The sequence below is a fragment of the Pundamilia nyererei genome, unplaced genomic scaffold, assembly GCF_000239375.1.
Source record: "Pundamilia nyererei isolate P.nyererei 1_Seehausen unplaced genomic scaffold, PunNye1.0 scaffold00235, whole genome shotgun sequence".
Classification (NCBI taxonomy): domain Eukaryota; kingdom Metazoa; phylum Chordata; class Actinopteri; order Cichliformes; family Cichlidae; genus Pundamilia; species Pundamilia nyererei.
The window spans coordinates 228775-251793 of record NW_005187636.1 but is presented as its reverse complement, the minus strand read 5'-3'; the positions used below and the strand labels follow the sequence as shown (position 1 = coordinate 251793).

Below are 23019 nucleotides of genomic sequence, written 5' to 3'. Positions count from 1 at the left end.
CGAGAAAATCCCACTGCTGATTTGCTCTTTGACCCAAATCTGCAACAAACAGCATACATAAAAAAAACAAAAAACATGATGGAATTATTAATTAGGAGCTATAGTCAATAAAACAGAGCTGATGAATGATAATGAGATAATACACAGTAGATTAAGTTATATGAAAGTCAGAAGAAGTCAGCATTTATGTAAATTAGGAGAGAAAACACTTTGTAGCTTTATCTTCTCAATTAATCATGAGATCATTGATTATAATGCCAGCAGGGCCGGGAGGACTGTGCTCATGTGATTACCTGGGTGTCAGAGAGGACTTCATGCGCTGAGACAGAGAGCTGGAGGAGGGGGTTTTATTGAGCTGGTACTCCGGAGTGGTCAGAGGTCCCAGTATGCTCACTGAAATATCACAAACAGTTAACATTTACAATCTCAGCCTCCCATGAAATGTCAGGCTGTTGAAACGACTGCGCCCACACTCATACGGCAATAACAAAAAGTTTTAACAAACCTCCAGCTCTCTCAGGGGTGGCGTAGCAGTTTGCATTTTCAATGATCAAATGCTCCAAGTTCGGCTGCTCGTGTTCTGCTGCCATCACAAACTGGGCCCAGAAAACCACCGGCAGAGCCAACAGACGCTCCACAACCTGAACAGAAAGGGATTAGTAAAAAATGGAAAAAGATCAGGGTTATTTCAGAGTATTGCCTAATCCACTTCCGCCCGTGCTACGCTAGTTAGGTTTGCCTTAAGCAAGATTGAGGGGAGTTACTAAAAAAAGAAAAGAAAAAATAGAAAAAATAGAAAAAAAAATAATGGTGTTATGCTCTTCTTCTGTGCAATATTACACTGTAAGATATTTTGTGGCCTCCAGCTGTTGTGTGTGCTCAGTCTCCTAGATTTAGCCATTCCACATAATGTATATTAAATCTGTTGCCAGACACTGTCATCCTGATAAATAGCAAAATGCATCAGAATTAAGATTTTTTTTAAAAAACAAACAAACAAACAAACAAACAAACACTTTAATATGTTATAAATATTAGAAGTAAATGTTTAAGAAATGGCAGCTTTTGCTGCAAATTCTAGTGAAAGTATAATGCATTTATAATCTGCGAGATTTAAGACATCTTAAAAATGATTTATGCATTCTTTTCCAGCACTAACTATTAAACAATCTTTACATTGTGGGGGTACATCTCTATATAATAACAGCTCACAGGGATTCACAGGAAACCTGCATGTCATTTTGTGTCATTGAGTTAAATTTGTGATTTCACCAACTTGGTATTTCACATTAAAGGTATTCAACCAGCAAATGTGGAAGGAGACTCTAACCACAAGTGTAATGAAGGGAACAGCTGCAAGAAGTCTGGCTACCCCTGGGCAAATTACACGTTTTGTTGATGCCTGCAGCGAACACATTAAAATGAGCCAATTGTGTTTGCCACAGACTTGGTTTATTATGGTCACTTTTGTCAGAGAATCAGTTATAAATAATCCAGGAGTAATTGAAAAAGATGAAGAGCTGTTCTCAGCATTTCAGATTGCTTCCGTTTAAGGCAAAGGAAACTGTGCAGTTGTAAAGTGTGTGCAACTACACCTTAAAGAGAGGCATCCGCTGCTCTTCTTTAGTTTATTTTTGCAGCAAGCGCTCAACAAGTGCACACTAGGACAGGTATGCAAGAGCTGCGTCTCATCTTCCAAGCTTACCTTAGGCTGTCGTTTGGTATCCTGTAGGATTGTCATAGGGTCAGGATTGGGAACTGCGTGTCCCACAATTGTTGGACCAAAAACTCGGGACAGGTTCCTGATGTCCATCTTGGTGTCCAAACTGTCAGCAACTCTGAAAGAATTGATTAGATTCAGTACTGACCAGCTGATGTATAATCAACGACATATGAAATATATATATGAAAATAACTCCCGAGAGATTACACTGATATTTTAAAGAGGGCCTATAATGGCCATGTCCAGCTCCAAAATGTTAATTTGGTGCCTGCAGAAAGTTGTTTTGCATCATTCACTGCTTAAAATAATCATTTATAGTATACAGTCCTTGGAGCAGCCCCTCTCTGCCTTTAAGCCTTTTGACTTAGTTTAGAAAAGTCAAACAGCGCTTTTGGCTCACAGGTACAACAGTACATGTGCTGATTTGAAACATTTTAAAAATGAGCATCCACCGGTTTTTGAATAAATATAATAAAAAGTAAAAACAAGAGCATCCTTTAAAAAAAAAGTTCATTTTAAGTTTAACAGCAGAAATAAATATAAAGTAAAAAGTTCAGGTTGTTTATGCAATTCGGCACTTTTTTTCCTAGATGCAGCTCGACCGATATTAGAATTAGAGAATGCATATCGATATTCTATAAAGGTGAGGTACAAAGAGACTAGAGTTAAAATGTATCTACCAAAGCACAAATACAGTCGCTTGAAAAGGAAATTTACCACAGGACTCTGAAAGCCTGTGAAATACTAAGTATACTCCATAATTCAATATCTTGTAGAATCACTTTTAGCAGCAATAACTTTTATCAGGCTCTCACAATGTTGTGGAGGAATTCTGGCCAACTTCTTACAGTGCTGCTTCAGTTCATTGAGGTTTGTGGGGCATTCATTTATCCGCAGCTCTCAACGTCATGCCACACCATTTCATTTTGGTTCAAATCTGGACTTTGACTGGCCCATTGCAACACCTTGATTCTTCTTTTTCAGCCATTCAGTTTTAGATTATTTTTTTTTGTTGTATTAATCAGTTTGATCCAAGCTTTAGCTGTGGGGCAGAATGCATAACATTTGACTCTGGAATAACTTTGGTATAAAGAGGAGTTTATGCTCCACTCCATGCTGGCAAGGTGCCCAAAACGAGTCTAAATCATCAGACTTCACCCACAGTGCTTCATGATGTATTTGTGCTGACATAATTTGTGCTGTTTGGGTTTCACCAAATGTGATGCCGTGCATCATGGCCAAAAACTTTGGTCTCATCTGCCATAAAGACAGATGATGTTAAGATGCAACTTTGCAAACCAAAACTGCGCTGCTATGTTCTTTTTTAGAGAGAATAAACTTTCTTTCTTTTACATGATGTATATATGACTTATGCGGTGAGAGAAGAGTAGGTGCAAACCTCTGAAGGTGAAGGATTACGAAAGCCAGCGTGTCTCTGTTGGGCTGTGGCAGGTCACCAATGGTTTGGTACATCAGAGCTATGCTGTTGTCGTCATCTGAAATCTCTGTGGGAAAACAAGGAAAACACATTTTTTCAGTACAGACCAAGAAATAGGGTGTTGTGACTTCTGTGGATTTATTAGCGGCTAGAAGGAAAATGCATCTGACTACAGTAGAAAACAAACACTAAAAATGCTAACAGACTTAGAGATCGATCCTTTGTTTTTGTTCCAGGCAAATTCCCACCAGAGGTTTTCATCGCTCATCAAAACAAATCACAAATGTAAAGCAAAAGCACTTATGAAACCTGTATTTAATCATGTGTTGGATAAATTGCTTAACTTTCAACACTGCAGTTATTTCAAGTAGACATTGCTTTGTGCCAAAACCCTAGACTAGTAAACACACTCTTACCAGCTGCGTCCATGAAGGAACGGTTGAGGCGGAAGGTGAGAAGAGGCTCCTTAAGGTTCCTCAAAAAGTCCTTGAGGAGGCCAGTGACGGCATGGATATCATCCACCTTACTGAGCACAGGAACAGTTTTGCTACGGAGAAACTTTTCCTTCAGCTCCTTCACAGTGCGCTCAGCACCAGAAAGACGGTACAGTCCAGCCTGAGTAAGGGGAAAAACATTTTTTTTATCTGAATTATACTGATATTGTTTCTAGGGAAAATTACTGTAGCTGTTATCTGTAACGTACTGTTTGATATGAGGGGGCACCTCTGCAGCAAGGTACTAAAATCCAGAAACAAGAGGTCTTGAATATTAAGGCCCCATCTTATCTTAGACACCTCATACTACCATATAAGCCCAACAGAGCACTTCACTCTTATACTGTAGGCCGTTATGGTTCCTAGCGCTGGGAGGAAAAGCCTTCCAGGCCCCTCTTCTATGGAAAAGCTTCCAGTCTGAATTAGGCTTAATTTTTTTTTTGATAGAGCTGATAGTTTGGGCTGGATCAGGTGATTGAACTCTCCCTTAGTTATCCTGGCTTCCCCCATCACTCCCAACTGCTCGTGTCAGATGGATGCCCCTCCCAATCCATGATTCTGCCTGAGGTTTCTTCCTGTTAAAAGGGAGTTTTTCATCCCACTGTTGCCAAGTGCTTATTTATAAGGCAATGTCCAATTGTTGGGGATTTCTCTCTATTATTGTAGGGTCTTTATCTTTCAATATAAAGTGTCTTAACTCTGTTATTGCTGTGCTTTAGTACTATGCGAATAAAAAAAAATCCAATATCCAAAAGACAACATCCCCAGGACATTTGCTAGCTCTGATTCCCTTAATTTTCTGCAAGCCCTCTTTCACCCTTTCATAGAAATGGTTCAACTAAATATTTACTGAGAGTTTGATGAGTCCACAACTCATCTTGTTAAGATAAAGGATATCTAATAAGAACAGAAAAGGCAAGAAACTCGGGTAGGAAAACTCAACAATTTTCACATGAAATTGATAGTTATGCACAAAAAAAGCAAGTAAGACAAGTGCTAAATAAACAACCCAGAAAGAAGAAATGGCAGCAAAGTCAAACAGCAATCAGCAGATCTGGAGCCTTTCCATAGCCCAATTACAAACTTAAGCTCCCAGTAACAGATTGTAAAATCTTAGTTACAGCTCTGTCTCAGCTTAAGGGGAAGACATTAAAAATAACTACTGGGGCTTGAGGCTTTACTGTTCTTCACATTTCTGCATAATATTAGGACAGTGAAATAGCACTCACTTCATGCAGTCCCCTTTGCTCGATCTCACTGATACAGTGGACCACAATGGGAGGGATCATGGGTGATGTGTCTGGGACGTAGTCTGCGAGAACACCCTGTAAAAAACCAAAAACAAAGATGGGTTAAGCAGCCAATTTCAGTGGATCCACCTGCACATGAAGAGTAAAAATTTTATTACATACCTCCCCAATTTTGACTGGTGTGCCACCCAGGTTGGGGATGCATGGTAGAGGGCAGCGCTCACGACACTCGGGGTGCGAGACCACCCTGCAGTCCCTGCACTTCAGTGAAATCTTGCCAAACTTGATCCTCTTTCCGCAGGGCACACAGGATTCAGGCTTAATGACCTATAAAGACATTCCACAGGAGACTGTGAAGTTATCTACCATATATATGCAGCTAAAGAAGCAGAGACACTTTGTTTAATAGCGATACAAATGAGCAAACAACATTGTCAATATGGATGCCAACATTTTTTTTTGAAGCGCAGGGCTGGGTAATTTATTTCCCATGGGGCCGCAAGAGAAACTGGTACTATTGTTGAGGGGGGTACCAATGAGCTGAACTCAATTCTGTTCAATATTAATTTTATCTTTTCACAAGCATGTTAGTGGAGGTCACCACAATAGCCCCAGTCTCTCATGTGGCCCCTTGGGGAAATTAATTGCGCACCCTTGCTATAGCAACACTAAATTAAGTCAATAAAAAAATAAATAATTTAACATATTCAATTCTTAAAATATATAAGTAAATATCCCTTTTACTTTTTCAGCTATTGCTGTATAATGGCAAAACCTATTTAATTTGGAGATAAAGAGAACCCTCCTTTGATCTAAAAGGAAAATGTGCGTTTCTAGTTACATTCAGTCAGTGCTGTTCTTTCGCATTAATGTCATTCTTACAGTTTTGGAGACGAACTCATGAAGGCGGACGCCTCCATTGCTTTGTGGAGTACTAGGCGCAGCTTTCATCTCTAGCTCAGGGTTGGCAGGCTGCTTGAAGACATCCTCAGACTTGACAGATTCAGAGTCCCATTCCATAGCAGCTGAACAGGAGAGATAGAAAATAAATACCTGCTTGTAAAATAGCACAAACCTTCATCGTGCAGTTCTGAATCACTCCTACTGCATAATGAAGTTTTTTTTCAACACATCCAACATTGTTTTTCCATTAAATTATGCGTTATTACTTTTGCTAAAACCCAACAGAGCCCCATGTTGTTATCTTGTTAGCCGAGTAGATGATTTTACTTACTGAAGAACAAAGTTAGCTGGATGAAACTAAGCACAATCATTTGAGCAGGCTGGAATATAACTCCAGCATAGATAAGCCACATATAAAAGCAGCGTCCACAGATATTTTAGCTGTATACTACCTCATAACAGACATCTTACCAGTCTTTCTCCTGCTGCGGGTCCAGTATGGAACAGTCTCAATGGTAGAAACCGCCTCAACAGATCCTCCATTTGCAGGAACAGTCACTGTGGTCTTTGTCACAATGGCCTCATTTCCCTGCCACAACACATAAGAACAGTCAGAATATCCAAATACAGCCAAACTACATCAGGGCACAGCAATGAGCTGCAAGACTTGGCTGCAATCTGCCATCAGCATTTGGTTGCCAAAGCTAACAAAAATGATGAATGATTAAGATCATGTATGATATATGAAAGCAATACCCAGAGCTAAATAAATAACCTACCATCTCTGAAGTTTTTCCTGTTGATCGAGACCTTTTAGAGGCAACTGGAGGACCATCAACATGATTTCTCGAGGGGCGCTAAAATCAAAACAGAACTTTAACGCTCTCGTTTCCATTACATATAAAACAATGTCATCACTTCTCAAATTTGAAAGAGCAGAAGTAACACACCCTTTTTTCTCGTTTCTTGAGTCGCACTGTCCTCACAGTGGAGGAATCCCAATCCTGTCAAGATCGAGCATGTCATTAACAGATTTCAATTATTTTCATTGATACCGACAGGGACAACATCCACAACAATCTGGTATCTACAATGTATTAGTGTATGCAGTTTCTCAGGAAACACTTCACCTTATATTTCAAAGTTAAATGGGAGAAGGAAGCAAATATAACACCAACAAATGAGGATCGCTAAAATATATGTGAAATAAATGTCAGCACCTCCAGTCGTAGCCAGTGGAGAGAATTCTCATGGACCTGACAATGTAATTATAAATTGGCTGACCACTATCTTGGAAATGTCCAGCAGTCCAATCTTACTGCTCAGAGATAGTATCATAAATTGAAGACACTAAATTTGAGAATGTGGCTGGCCTTGTAAAAGAAATGAAAAGAGTTTGTAGAGATACATTTCAGAAGTATTGATTAAAATGGCTGTTATATATGAGATGAGGAGAAGATTGACTGATAATTATATAATAACTATATCATATTAGACAATTCTTCCTGTGGTAACCATAGTTTTGAACATTGTGCACTGATCATAATCGATTTTTTCATGCGTGAACATCCGGCTTCATCTGGGGTCTGGAAGGACTTGATGGACTAGTCTGGACTTCCATTCATTTTCTTTTGTTGATTTTCCACAGGTGCGTGGGTAGACCCCTGGGATTAATTCAAAAAACAATCACTATCGTGTACTTAACTAGCCACTGTGTGCTTCATGTATTACCCCAGGTGACCTGTTTTGATCTGCTCTGTCTTCTGAAATCTGTTTGCTTCTTTGAAACGCAATGATAAAAATAACGTTCAAAAAACAATAAAATAGCACAGTAAAGCAGTAATACAATAAAGCACACAGTAACTGTGTGCTTTATTGTATTACCTACCCGTTGTGACCCGTTTTATTTTGCTCTGTTATGTCTGCTCCTTTGAAACAAAGTGATAAAAATAAAGTTTAAAAAAAAGGTTTCAAAATTAAAGTGTTTTTTTTTTCATACATTCAAGTTCTAACTTGTAAAAGAGAAATACTTACAAGAGAGTCATCTGTTTTGTCATAGCTGATATCTGACAAGATGGAGCCTGATTCATCTATCGTCATCAGTCTATCAAGAGCAACAGAAAATATGCATCAAATCAGCTAATGCTGTTCTTTTACTCACATGTGTCCCACCTAACTTAATGGCTGATTCAAAACTCTAAGTAGTAATTCAGTAAAAAGGCTGAAATGTTTAGATGTACCCATGTGTAAGAGAAAGTACCTTAAAATCAAACAATCAGTAATCAGAAATAAGAGCTTTACATTAAACAGCTTGAATTTAACATAAAACATCTTGAGTTACTTACCTTCGGCTGGTATTAAGGTTGGTTGTTGCCTGACAGTTTGTGTTCAGGAAAGCCAGAGCTGAGCGCTGTTCTGCACTCAACTGGATGCTGTTACTGGATCCCTCACAGGTCAAGAGGTCCCGGATCAACTGAATTTGACGGTCCTGTATCATAGAAATCCAAGCACGACACAAAAATGAGTCAATTGAAATCACACTGTAGCCTAAATTGACACCAACAAGAAAGAAGGGGTGGCAATGAGGGTCCAGTCATCCTTCCTACCAGTGTCTCACAGTCTGCCTCAGCCTTTTGTCTGCGCCGTATCTCCACGTCTACCTGGTTGCGGGCATGCTTCAGTTTGACCTCCAAGGCTCCCCTCTCAGTCTCCGTTTTTCTCAGCATCTCTTTGCATGACCCCAGTTCATGCTCAGTCTTTAGCCATTTGCGACGGCAGTCATCAAAGTTTTGTGCCATCTGAATAAAGTCTAGGGGGGGGAAATGGGAGCATTAGTATAGTCTATAGGGGCCTGAAGTGCCTGTGTGAATTAACAGAAGGTAAAGACAACAGAACCTGTAGCCATGATATACTCACTGGGTTCAATGTTCTCACTGAGAAGGTCAACTTGCGTCCTCATCCTTTCATATAAGCTCTGGAGGTTCAGCACCGCAGTCTCCATGGTGTCTTACAATTTAAGGCCCTCTGAGAAGAAATACATTTTAAAATTCAACCACACAGAATATCCTTGGATTATCTAGATTTTTTGCTAGCCGCCTTTCAGTTTTGCAAGTATTTTAACCAAAACAGATAACTTGCTGTATTGGTATGCTCACGCAAATATGTGTTTGCCGTTATGTTGAACACGCTGGCTTATTTTGCTTTTCTTCTGACGCCAGGAAAGACTAAACGCTCTATTAACCGCACACTGCTTAAACAACATGGCGTTTACGATGGCTCTACGTTTAGGTGGTGTATCTCCTCCATTTGCAAAATTCAGAAAGCAACAGTTACCTACATACCTGGAGAGGCGTTGTACAAAAAAGCCTTTCGGTGATATTTAGCCACCACACTGCTCTTTTTCCGTTTCCTTTTTTTTAGCTGTTAGCTTTTCGAACCTTTGTCCACATCCTTCGGCAGCTACAGCCACACTGAGCGGGTTGCATTTCAAATTTCACCGCTACCCAATGAGAGATGAAGACGGCTCGGGTGTGAACGCAAAAAATAGATGCAACTTCCGTGTTTGTATTTTCAAAGTAAAACCCCCGTAACGGCCAGTCGCTTCACAGGTAAGCGAGTAGATTTGCGTCAGAATGGGTAGAACTGATCCAGTGTTAACCCTAATGATAATACATTTAATATTTAGCAATCAAATAAGCGAATAAATTTATAACAAAGAAGAAATGAGAATAAAAAGTAATACTTCCGGTCATATCTTTCAAAAATAGAGACCCGTGTTTTTTCCCAAGAACACGTAAGTGGAAAAATAACGACTTCCGAGTTTGGACTGTTAATGCCGTTATGCTGCGGCTGTCAAAACACAGACACTCTATAAAACATATACTGCTCATGCTAGCAAGTAATATGGCCAGAATCTGCAGGGCCACGGATACACCAAAAACTATAATTACCATCCTTAACCTGTTTGTGTCCAACAGAGGTCATAATTCAGTTAAAGTTTTGTTTTTAATATAGCACCAGTTCGCGACAAGAGTCGCCTCAAGGCGCTTTATACCGTAAAGTAAAGACCCTATAGCTTTCTGGAGAAAATCCCCCAAATCAGGCAGCCCAATTTGTGCAAGCACTTTAAAGAAAAAAACAACAACTCCCTTTTAACAGGACGAACCCTTCTGCACAACCAGGATCACAGCAGGGCAGCTAAGAATTTTACACTGTATATCAAACTCTTCCGTGTCAATTTTTGATTATTGCTTTGCTTGAAATTAATTATATATTTTAATGTTTTTAGAGCATAACGTCCCAAAGGGCTTTCGCTTAGACTGTGTTTATTAATTTTTATGCATAATTTATTATTGAATTTTTTTTAATAAACCTATAAAAATAACTATCTTCACCTTATAATATGGGTATGTTTCTATTCGACAGGAGTGCAAATAGTTTCACTTTTTCCATAATAAATGTGTTCTGTTCGACCCCCTAAAACACACATCCTTAACTTTTAACTTTTCCAATCATACTTTTAAAGCAATACTATTCTTCTCTGGCCATATTATATTCATAATTGTGTATGAGCTAGTCAAGTCATGACAGATGGGCTAAATGTGTCTATAGAAAGGTCCTTGCCTATTGTGGTTCTCCTTATATTAAAATAGGCGTTCACTGCGCTTTAATTTACTTATAGAGGCAATAGTCACGCTATTAAATTATGGCACTAACCTTTACCTGTGCTTTTACGTTAATCTGGTTTATATCACCTCCAACATGTTTTATTGTTTTATAATTACGCATTTTAAAGGGGGACTGGAAAAGCTGAACAGCTGGAGTCGCCTACGGTTGTATTTACATGCCCAACAATGTTTTATCATGATTAATAGCCTAAAAACAGATGAGTGAATGAACGAAAGGCACCCAACCAGAGAGAAACTGAGGCGGAGAGAGACGTTTAGAGGGAGTGGGTTGGTTGAGTGTGGGGAGGGGGACCACCAGCCCACCGAGGACAAACTTGCAAGAAGCAGAGGATACAGAAAAGGCTCCGCAAGACAACAGTGCAGCAGCTCGGCGAGTTTTGAGGCTACAGAGGCAGAGCAGAGCTTGCAGCGGATAACAATGATTGCAACAACTCAACAAAATATGACCACGGATCTGGTATGTGTGCATTTTCTTTTGTTTTGTCCGCACTTTTTTTTCTTTCTTTTTAGATTCAGAGCACGTGTATGTGTGTGAGAGAAGGGGGTGTTTTGTGATGTGCAGTGAGGAATTGGTGTTTTTGCCTTTTCGCCGGTTCACACTTTTCTTCGTTAATATCTATCACCTGGACAGGCTTGACTGTGTGCACTGCGGTGCAGGCTGGGCTAACGTCCGGTCGTTGTCACTCCTACATTGTCTTTCTGTCCCATGCAGACTTTTTCAGCAAAATATCTGCACCAGAAACAATGCCCATTCCTCCAACAGTCAGACGTGAGAATTTGTTCTAAGAGACTGTCCCCTCCAGTGTGGACCTGCACAGTGATAAAGAGGCAGGCTGCGCTGTATGATTGATCAGCCCTCTGCTGCATAGATGTGTTGTCAATGAGCAAAGATTATGAGCCAATAGCTTCTTTTTACACTTTAAACCCTTGCTAGTTATGGCACATACTCCATAATATCTGTAATTCTGATTCCATACAGATTCCCTATTCAAATGTAACATTCATGTATTTTCATGAGTAGACAGTTTTGCCTCTAAACAACTTGTGAGCTCACTGATATGCATTTACATGAAATGTTATTGCACAGGATGTGATCTGCAAGATTCATTTCTGCCTTTCATTCACCAATGGTGTGTAAGTGTGGTTGCATTATAAATGGTTTAATGTAAAATTGAAAATACACGTACGTTAGGTGGCATCATTTGTAAACTCTGAATTTAACCCTTAAATTAAAAAATAAATCTTGAATTATTCAGGAATTTATATTGGCTGCTTTTTGTTTCTCTTCAGCAGAGTCCATTTTCAAATCTTGGTAAGTCAAATAATGAACAGGTCAAACTGTCACTCTTCTTGGGAAAGGGTTTCAATCAAGTGGTCATTAGAACAGGGCTACCCTGAAGGTGAAAGTGTTCAAGAGACTAGATTGAGTAGTCTAATTATATCTAATTAGTACGTAGCCTATTTGTGATACAGATCAAGGAGATGTCTGGCATTAAGTGACACACTAATATTTAAGTCTTTTACTTACAGGCTGATGAGAGGAAGTATTAATGAAATCATAGTCTAAAAGAATCTTTTATTATAATCCTTCTGCACTTTTGTCTCTTTCAGAGGGCCACAAACGGCTGTGAGGCTTATAAATAGTCCATTAGCTGCAAGTGACACAGCATCTCAGTGCAGTCTCCAATCAATATGCGAAGCAATTAATGAGACAATAATATTTGTTCATTTTCAATAAGAGGGTTTGTTGCTGCTTCACTGGGTTATAGACTCTCACCTGTCTCAAGTCAGCGAAGTTCAAATACTATTGACACTATATAAAGCCTAGTATTACAAGACTGCAATCTACAGCCTCACGAGGCACCACCTGTCTCTTGGCCTTTGGACCAGAAAAGAAAAAAGTGAAAATGACTTGTGTCGTGTGTTGGTGTGTCAAAATATTAGATAGAGAATGTACAAAGTGGATTGTGGATTCCACTTAATGTGACAATCATCAACAAAATAAAGCATATTTGTGTCAGAAAAACACAGCGCTTTGTTTGTGGTTCAGTAAATCCCTGCCATTAAGGAATGCAACTAGCAGTGACAGCAATATTTTTTATCCTTAACGCTGGTTAAGTGCCAGCATGACACTGGGAGCTCTTACACTGAACCTATTACGTGTATATCATTTGCTGGTATCCCTTTAGAGCTTGCTAAAAAATGGCATGTTCGTTTTTTTTATTTGTACTGTAACTCTATATCTCACCCGTAGCTCTCCCACATGTGTTTCTACTGATGCTGCTTATTTCCTAAGGCAGGAGCTTGGCCACTTTGAGTGGCTGGACACGCTGAGGAAAAGCTCCCTTGTACAGCAACCTTTTGTACAGTAATTTTCGTGCGTGTGATGGGGAGCATGAAAAGAAGACAGGGCAGCCTTGCAGCAGTAGAGGCTAAAGCAGCCTTTCATTTCACTAAGGCTTTTGCTGCATTGTCTGGTAATAGCCTCGAGGGCAAAAAGAACTGCCCTGTTCCATATGGTGTCCTACCACCTACTGTTTTTTTTGGGGGGGGGGGGATAAGAAACTAAAAATCATAATTCTGGTGCAGTGAGTTAGAGCACTGAAGTTCATGAAAGACAGCCTTAGATACGGATCAGTCTTGATGTCATTACTACAGCAGTTTGGTTACCATTTATTCAAACTATGCTAAAGTTAGCAGTCTGCTCTAATGATGACTTTCATTTTTAATGAAGGGAAGGGGAAATATTGACAAGATAATGCATATGTGGGTTATCTGCAGATGTCCCTTGCAACCTGTTATTGTGAATCCTTAAAATCAGGAAGCTTTTGTTTATATCGAGGGCTGTATGTGACTGCCAATACATCTCTCCCTTTTATATGTTGGTAGTTATTTCGTTGATGCCTTCTCCAATGTTTTGTGTGCAATAAACATTACTGGCCAGTATTAAGGGATGGGGTGGAGTAGGGTGGGTGCCCGGAGGTATGCAAATCTACAAGCAGAATCCCTGAACAGCCTGCATTGGTTTCTTCATTCCCCTGCATGTGATTTATTGTTGGATGCCGCAAAGACACAGAAGATGGAGTTAAGGAGGTCTCCTGAGCCTAATTTATGAATTCTGAGCGCCGCCTGGATTCTGCGCAACCCAGTTGTGGTGCATGGCTGTGCAGACTGAGTAATTGTGTTTGGCGTGACTTGCTTTTGTAGTGTGCAAACTCGATCAATACAGTTCAAATTGTCTGATTTTGTGTGCACTTCATTGAGGAAAGGGGGCCAGTTTGTTTGTGTGCAGGTAAATAAGCAATTGCTTCTATTTAGTGTACATTCTAAGTCAAAATGGTAGAAGGCACAAAACAGGCTTAGTTTTTGTGAGGTTCTTCCACTAGGAGCTGTCATATATTGCAGGAAACAGTGTTTAAGGAAGAGTGTCTATCTAAAAGTTTTCTCAGTGGCTGTATTCCCACTGTTAATTGTTTCCCATTGGACCTTGTACACATTATTGATTCTATGATTTGGCTGAATGAAAAGCCTGTGGCTCTGCTGGCAAATGTAAGACCTCTCTCTCTCTTCAAATTCAGTTCTGCATGGTTTGCCAAAACTCCTCTCACGGGGATGCCTTCAGGATGAGTTATCCACAGAGGTATTGCCTTTGATTTGCAATCTTGCACCCTCTGGTGTTTGACTGACACCACATCCCGGATTCCACTCCAGCTCGTGTGGGATCACGCAGGCTGAATAAAAAGACTGTCTATGTGTGATTCAGTTGTGGTTTGGCTCAGCAGAAAACCCACATGGAGATATTTTTGCTTGTCCGTCAGGGTGCTGACTGAGATAAACCTGGTCTGTCATACAGCTTGTCATCTGTTCGACTGTGACAGCAGTTTGTGCTGCATTAGGTTCCCACATGCTTTGTGACCAGCAGCCAGTAGGCACTAGCAGCTTCGCCAATGTTCACTCTGGGGATTCTGCTCAGTCTGTCTGCTCTGTACCTCATTTACAAGCGTGACAAAACTCCTTATATACTGAAATCTGGGATTCTCCCTGTCTGCCTTAACAACAGCGCGACCTTAATTGGAAGTATAGCTTAATGTCTGTGCTCAGGAGAATAATAAGAGCTGTGCATCTCATTAGGCAGATGTTCCAGGTCTCATATTGCTCATATAAAGAGAGAAAGGACGTGCAAGTGTAGTGGTATCAGTTAAGTGAAGACTTTAGTTGAAAATGCCTGTTTTGACTGAAATAACAATGCAGTTTTATTTTATGCTTAATAATGACTGCATTTTACAGCATATCCACTGTTTTGTTATAGACCTTCAATTTTTTTTATAGCAGTTTTTCAAACTTTTAGCCAAAAGTGCTAACTGTGCAATATGATTCAGTAACTGTACTCTACCAAAGTCTTCACATACTATAGGTTTTTTATCTACCAGAAGCAGACTGGGGAGCAATTGTTAACCAAGAGGGCAGGAAAATGTGATAAAACAGTGTTAGACCAGGCAGGAGATACACAGCCTTCAACATTAATCTCCTAGCTCTGGCCTGCACAGAAAGTTCAAACATCGCTTACAAGTTGTCCCTTCAGGTGTAACTGGTTTTAATTTTGAACATGTTACGATACTGCAGCCGAGCAGATCTATTAAAGATGAGACCTTGGCAGGAGTTTTGTGAGTGTGAAAACATGTAATGTTTTAGAAAGTGGTAAAAAATGTGTCTCAGAACTAAACTTTTGATGCAGTTGGACCCATAAAGAAACACACATGGAAATGAGTTTTTCCAGACATTATCGGGGGCTTTAAATCAGACAGTGAAGAGAGGTAAGGGCACATGTGTGGGGGAGAGAAAGTACTAAGATATTAAAGGCTGATGTCAAGGATAGTATGACACAGAACTGGGGCATCTGGTGTCATGCAGGGAGCACGGAAGAGCAGCAATCTGTTGACCAGTGCACCCCATATGCCCTTCTTCCGCTGCCCTCCTCTTGACGGCCTGGTGGAAAGTGATCAGGACCAGCGAGGTTTTGAGGGCCAAGTCAAAGGGGTGAACAGAAATAATGAAGCCTGAGTTTTATGGCTGCTTTGTGACTGAACTTTCACACTCCAGCAGATGCGCGGCTCCAGCAGTGCCAGCAACTCATTATGAGGGGAGCAGGGCACAGCCTGGGAATCACACACAATTGTGTTTAATTGTGACTGATACTGATGCAGGCTCATTCTATCAGTTTCCCCTGATTGCATTCGGAGGGTACACGAGGACTAGAATCTAAAGTTTGAAATTTTTTTCTCTTGGTAATTGCTTGTTGTTTGTTGCTCATCATATTATCTTCTTCTTCCTTTTATTGCCTTTTTAACAACTTCATCCAGTGCTGTTGTTTAAATCCCGACACACAAAGCAGCTCTTTGGAGGTGAAGTATGAGATAGCTTTTTTTTTTTCTGTAAATGCACACAAGAACAACACATTTCTCAACAACTCTTTAACTCATCCCCCTCTGTTTTAGCTGTACCACATGGCCCATCAGTCATGTAACAGGTGAAATGAAGCAGAGATTAAAAAAAAAAAAAATTTACGGCGTGGCTAAAATTGGTGCCGCAATTAAAGACATATCTCTCATATGCAGCAATTTTGTGCTGTTCTCATATGGAAAATTGGTGTAATTCAGTGAGAGCCCTACGATGCTGAAGGCTGGTCTTAGCCCCCTGAGCCTGTCGGGGAGAAATTTCTGTGACTGTGGAAATGAAGCAGCACTAATGTCCTCCTCCTCAGCTGTTCTCGCATTCATCACAGTGTTTGTGTGTTTGTGTACTCTTCAACATAAGGACCTGGGCAGTACAGATGGTCCTCCGAGGAACTGGAAGGGCATAGGGATCGCCATGGTGGTGATCCTGGCTGTTATGTCTCTGGTCATTCTCTCCGTCATCCTCCTCACACCTGGTAAGAATGTGGACAAAGAAAATGGTTAAAATAGTTGGAAAGATGTTGGGGAAAGTAAAAGTATCATAGCAGAGAGGAGATGTTTTAAGGAGCACTGAAGAACCTCTAATGCAGTGCTGATTGCATACACTCCTCATAAGTCTATAGTAGGGCAGGGAATATATGAGGCCAGCAGCCAGGCAGCTTAGCTTAGTTGCATAAAGACTGGAAACAGAGGGAACCAGCTGCCTTCTTTCCAGAAGTAACAGGATCCTGCTACCAGCACCTCTAAAGCTCACTAATTAACGCTGTCTCTCCTGTTTGTTTAATCCTGACAAAAAAACACAGTGTAAATACAACCGTTTATGGGCTTTTAATCTAGGTGACCATTTCTTGGCCCTGAGCAGTTGCCAGGCAACCAAGGACAAATTCAGGAAGCTATACAGCCACACTAGAGAGAACATAAAAACCTCCAAAAGTGACTTCTTGGGTTCACATTTTAGATTCAGTAAAGATTAAACAAACAGGATATATTCTGTTAATTAGAGCTGCTGGTAGATTGTTATTGTCAGGCCAGGTTAGCGGTTCCCCCAAGGCTGCTCAGTGAATATAAATTCAGATCCAAGGAGTCCAAAAAAAGGAAAAGGGCGTTGTTGTAAATTGCATTTTAATAGTGGTAGGTATTTAATAACGTGGAAAATGTTTAATGGGAAATCATAAAATGAGTTGACTCAAATGCCAAAATATCCCTTAAAGCACCGTGCTATGATTTAAAAGTCCGACTTTGTGATGGTTAATAATAGATTAGTTCACACACTCAGATACTGAATTCAATGACTGAGTGAGGTGGCTTCTTTGGGCTACTGACAGTTCTGCGTGGACAGCTCTGGAGTCTCATGAAACTCTTAATGTTCTTCTTCAAGAGAGGAGAATTATTATTAAATTTAAATAGCAACATGGCTCCATAACTGAGACTTATGTGGTAATGAGACATCTGCCCTGTGCTCATAATATGGTAATGACACGTACAAATATTAAATGCACCAATGCTCCTGTAGCTGTACTGTGCTTGATGCCATACTGAGTCCCTTTAAAGAACTGAGATGTCTGTTTTACTACTGATAATTTTAGGCAAGCTCGCAGTGGTATTCCCCCCCCTTTATCTTTACATTATAGAAAAATATTCCACTGAGTGTTGCAAAGTAATAACAGTAACTTTGAGTATGCAAAATATGAATCCAAGATGAAGCAGGAATGTAGGCCAAGTTGCGAAAAGCCTCAGACTTTGCATTTCTGTAAACAAAGGAGAGTTTTTGATGTGCTAGTTATCGCTGTCTCTTTGCTTTTAAAGACGAGTCTCACTTGTTACTTCGCTCCCATCTCACGATGGAGGACCTCGAGAGTGAAGAATTTAAGATTCATAACCCCTGTGTGGCATGGCTGAATGGTAAGGATCCATATTCTCACTCACAAATCACTCTTCATTGATAAAGTCCTCATAACAGTCTGACGCCTCTTTAATGAGGTCACCTACGACTGAGCCACTGGTTTGCAGCAGCAGCCACTGGTTCTGTTCTTTCATTCTAATAGCACAAGACCTTCTTCTGTGAACTCAACCTTTTTTAGAGAACGAAGTTGCTCTTCGCACCAGAGAGGGACATGTCCTGTCGTTCAGCCTCACCAGCAACTTAACCACAACTCTGCTGGACAACAGCTCCCTGGTGAGTAACAGGAACACTAAACTTTTAGAGAATAGATTTCAGTATACACAATTGATCATATCCACAGAGGCCTGGGCACACTGATGCTCAAATAGACAGATTAAGAGGAGTATGCTGTATTTCCCACTGCTCCACATCCCACACTTCAGACAAAAAAAGATTTGGAAGAGTGACAGCATCGTCTAATTTCCCCCCCAATCTGGCTGCTCTGTGAGCCCTCAATACGAGCCTTCAAAGAGAATTTCCCAAGCAGGGGCATCATTTTGAACGCCGCCTCTGCACGACACTGACAGACTTATGTGGGTCATTGTCGAGGAGCTTAAAGCAGGGCTGTGCTGTCAGGTTGAGAAGTCACTCCTCGGTTTTGGGATAGAGCGTTTTTTCATCTTTGCTGCTGTTTCCAATTCCAGAAAAAGATTTTTTTTTGGTATGAAGAAGTATACAGGATTTCCTTAAATAAATGAATCGCTGAGACAGATCCACCTAAATATAGTGCCTATCCTTAAGATAAAAAATTTACATTAAATCAGTAAAACTTTATTTCCAAGAGTTTCGTACCTGTATAAGAGACAATGACGAACGAGTGAATGAAGATTTTAATGAAAGCAAAAACATGGGAAGCAAAAGCTAGATCACCACAAGCCTTAAACACATGGCATATGTTCTCATGACACAAAACTGGCTTGTAAGAGGGATTTTTAATTAAGTCATGAATTATGGAGGAAGTCAGTAATCTGAAGAAGGAATTAGTGTGACATGGAGTTTTAGCTAGAAAATGTCCTCGAGAATTTTAAACTAAACTATAATCGTCCCACAGCTACTTGGTTTAAACTAGAATATAAAACATTAAAACTGTCGAAATGTGAAGGAGAACAGTAGATTAATGTTTGAAGGTATGTAGCTTTTTTATAGCACTGAAGAACAAACAGTAGTTTTGGTTATTTGTGAGTTTTCTGTGTATGTCTTGTTACACACTGAATAAAAGGACTGAAGAAATCTTTGTTTTAGTGAATACCACAATAGTGAAAAGAAGACTGATATTCTGTCGGCAGTAATTTATATTTGATGGTCTTTGGCTTTGTTCTGGATACATGAAAAGCTGGAGACCCCGTACATAACAGAGGAAACAAAAATTACAGGATATATGACGGTTATTAAGTTTAATGTGTGTGTGTGGCTCAGTTTATTCAATGTCACTTGGAAATACACGTTATTTCCACGTTATTTACATCATATTCTTTCCTCTGTGACTTTATGTGGCATTTGCAAGATGTGCAGAAATCACAAAATTATAAATGCATCATCGGCATCATAATAATGGGCTGCTTATGTTTCCAGTAAAGCAGCTGTAGAAAGTACAAGACAGACATGATTCTTGAGGAAAAACTCGACATCAGAGAATAACAGTCACAGGCTTTATTTGAAATGATAGAAGGCAGTTAAAAGTGGAATTATCATACTAAATATTCTAAAACATTTTGGAATGAAAAAGAAGATTTTCTAATAAAGCGTTGTTGTCTTTTTTTCTGTAGGACCTGACCACTACTCAGTTCCAAGTGTCTGCAGACAAGAGGTTTGTCCTCTTGGCATATAACATTCGACCGGTAAGTTGCCTTTGAATGACAAGTGGGCTCAGACTTCCCCAGAAAGAATCATCAATCTTATCCAGAAATTATCCAGGGTCATGAATTATCCACTAGTATCAAAGACAAGCTGTTATGACTCACAGACCACCATATGTCTGACAGGCCACTAGTGACAAGCAAAACAATTGTGACATGCATCCTGATCAGAGCCTCAATGAAAAAACGAGGAGAAGAGCAAGAACAGAAGGAGTGTGAGGAGAAAAGAGCGTGTGAGTGAGCTCATTTATGCAACTGCAGCAATCTTCAGCTCCATAACACCACTTGCTCGATGACTGGGTTAACATATGAGGGGCTGAATATTTAAACTGGCTGATGGCACGACGTGCAGGGAGTTGACGAAAGCTTTGAATGTGATTGCCGTGAAGAGTTTAGCACACAAGTGCAAATGGGGGATGGGGAGATCAAGGAGATGAAGAGATGAAGTTGGAGCTGCAGTAATGAAATCACCTCTGCCTGTTCGGGGGGGGAGAATTTTAATGAGAATCTGACGAGAATCTCGATTGCAGGTGGTTTCAGATCAGCGCTGGGGTGGACAAAACACAGATCTTTTGCTCACTTTACTTTTAACACCGCGTAGCTCTGTGTCTCCACCCCCCACCAGCCACCTCGCTCTCTAAATGCCCTCATGGTTAATAAATAGGTGAATCTTTCTTCAAAGGGAAGGCAAGTTGTGTAATGTGCAAGTAATCGATGAGGCAAGAAAACAGAATTAGGAGGAAATGAAGGCTCTCAGCACATTTCCCTGAGTTTTTATTAACAATCTTTAAACAGATTTTTATGCTTTCTCGGTCTCTTCTTTATTCAACCTCACAGCCTTTTCCATTTCTCTGGGTTTCCTTTAGAGACCTGCTTTTGCTCTAATCACTGCGTATCATATTTTCTCTGTGTGGGGGGAACGAATGAGCCTGTTGCTGTGTTACAGCATCATCACAAACACAGTGCATCCATTCTAACTAAATTATTGAGCGGTTAGTGGGGATTCAATCAGCTTTCACACATTTCTATAGAGAAAGGGCTCAGATCCGTGCCCAGATTGTGGGTTGCTTTGGTTGATCGTACTCTATGTCATTAGCATACTTCCTTTGATATCAGCAGGAAATGTCCTGTCTAATCTGTATGCTCAGAGTGTGCGCATACTTGAAGAAATCAGAGACAATGGGCATGGCACCTGGAATCGTTTGTTTATTTAGAAATGAATTTCTGTGTTAGCATGGCTGGCATATTGTCAGTGTGCGCGGGGGCTATTCCTCCTCCATGCTCCTCTTTTCTGTGGCTGCCTCCTTCTTTCTCCTGCTTCATCTTCCTCACTCTCACTCACTTTTTTCTGTCTATCTCTGGGGGGATTTGTGCTGACTGAAGCAGTTTGCGCCAGGCAGCGGCTTTGCCGTTCAGAAGAGCAGAGAGTGGTAGGGAATGAGAGGAAAAAACACAGAAAGCAGTGGGGAAAGGCAGTAACGATGGAGGAGTTTGCAAATGGGATATGCATCGCTTGACCTTAGATACAATGCCCAGTTGAAATTAGTCAGAAAGAATACCCAAAAATGTCCGAGATACTAGAAGGAGAGAGCTGTAGTAGAGAGAGAAATGTGTGTGCAGGCTATGTGTGAAGTTAAAAGGCTTCTTTGGATTTTGTACTACCTCTAGAGGCTTTAGGGGAGAGTTGTGCCCCGTGAGTGAAAATAAATGGATTTTGATAAGAGAGTATGTGCATAAGTCAGTTAGGGAATTTTTCCACACATAGGAACAAGAGAAAGCAGGTTTCCTACAGGAAAATATCTTTTCTTAAAGCTTATTTGAATTAAAGAGGTTTGCCTTAAGAGTTTCTTTTCTGTGTGTGTGAGAGCAGAAAGGCAAAAAAGAGAGGACGTACATATTTTCAAATGAGTGATGTTGAAATAGTTCAGCGGCGGTGGAGGTTACCAGGATTGATGAGCGGAGGCAAATGAACCGGTGCCTGCCAAGACAGTGTAGTTTCGGGACAAATAAAAAGCAAAGGGAGTTGGGTCTGCACTCTGCAGCAAACCCTGATGGGTGCTTGTATCAAAGGCAGCGCATTGTGGGGCTGCTAAGTAATGCATGTGAGGCAGGAACAATGTTGAGAAGGAAGGATGCTATTATCTCCGCATTGTGAGTTTTACGTTGTACAAAAGCCTCTAATAACTGTGCTCCTGCAAAGGGTGCTGTAATCTCTATACGCAGTCTTTGTCACATTATCCAGCAATATCTTCTGAGAATGTAATCATGTGTTGTGCCCATACCCCCCTATTTGGCAGCATGGAGGGGGTGGGTAGTAAAAGGGAGGCTGACAGGCAGCACGATCTGGAGGATTTATGATATGTTACTGGCAACCACATTAGAATTCACTCTGCCTCTTTATGACAGATGCTCTCACTCTCTCTTTCTATTTATCACACAAACACACAATAACACACAAGCAGAAGCTTTTGGTTTCTAAACAAATCACAAATAGCTGATTTGGTATGGTGCTGACAGCAGTGCTGCCCCCTTTGGTCTTGAAGACTGATACCCCCCTTTAACGTCCTGTCGCGGCTCCTTTCACTCTATCTTCTTCCCTCACTTTCCCTTTTGTGTCCACCACTTCATGTTATCCTCTTCCTTTTCTTGCTCCTGTTTTGTGTTGTGAACAGCTCTTTTTCTGCTCCACCTAATGCATAGCCCCTCATGCGCAGCCGTTATGCTACAATCAGATTTCGATTTCATTTAGATAGCCTTAAAATTTATTTCCACTCCTTTATCCCTGCAGCTTTAGCACTGTGTCATTCCATTCATGCATTTTCTAACAACAGACAGCACTGAAGAAGGGGGGAAAAAAATCCAATTTCACTACTAAATGTGTTGTATAGAGGATGTGACATTTAATTTCTTTAGGGATTGGTTTTCCAGGTGGCTGGGGCCCTTAGTGGCCAGTGGGCAAATGCTGCTTCCAACTCTTTGCTTGAAAAAAGAGGTGTGCAAATCAATATTTTGCCTTGAATTCATTAGCTATTGCTTTGATCAGTTGCAGTTAAGAGACACACTTACATGCACAAATTCGTTCACACACGTGTTAATTTAATTATTCAGAGCTTCTGATGCTTTTCTAAGGTTTGCGACACAGCTGCCAGCCACTATAGAGCTCAGTGTGAAGGATATTAACCTTAACGATGCTGTTTAATGGGAATGTCTGTCTTCGTTTTTTGTGCTTTTCTTTCACATGCCATGTCTTTGGTGTTGTCTCTTTTGCTCAG

General features: G+C 40.5%; 2 protein-coding genes across 2 annotated transcripts in view; one reads left to right on the top strand and one right to left on the bottom strand.

Moving 5' to 3' along the window:
* Positions 1-5: 5 nt before the first annotated feature.
* Positions 6-9387, bottom strand: racgap1 (Rac GTPase activating protein 1; the record flags this gene model as incomplete). The annotated part of the gene is made up of 17 exons (XM_005749025.1): positions 9150-9387; positions 8725-8832; positions 8415-8617; positions 8154-8296; positions 7843-7912; positions 6759-6812; positions 6588-6665; positions 6280-6397; positions 5788-5930; positions 5068-5232; positions 4885-4980; positions 3578-3776; positions 3123-3228; positions 1706-1838; positions 506-641; positions 294-393; positions 6-39 (listed from the first exon to the last, which is right to left on the bottom strand). Coding segments are annotated over exons 2-17 (1863 nt in total), but the record flags the coding sequence as incomplete, so codon positions are not given.
* An 11-nt stretch (positions 9388-9398) lies between these two features.
* The window catches only part of LOC102212584 (inactive dipeptidyl peptidase 10), a 28156-nt gene continuing 14535 nt past the window's right edge, over positions 9399-23019 (top strand). The window contains exons 1-6 of the mRNA XM_005748998.1: positions 9399-9416; positions 10683-10953; positions 16311-16425; positions 17756-17851; positions 18031-18125; positions 19658-19729. Of these exons, the coding sequence (XP_005749055.1) occupies positions 10702-10953; positions 16311-16425; positions 17756-17851; positions 18031-18125; positions 19658-19729 (630 nt within the window). The 5' untranslated portion in view covers positions 9399-9416; positions 10683-10701. The remainder of the gene's footprint in view (positions 9417-10682; positions 10954-16310; positions 16426-17755; positions 17852-18030; positions 18126-19657; positions 19730-23019) is intronic.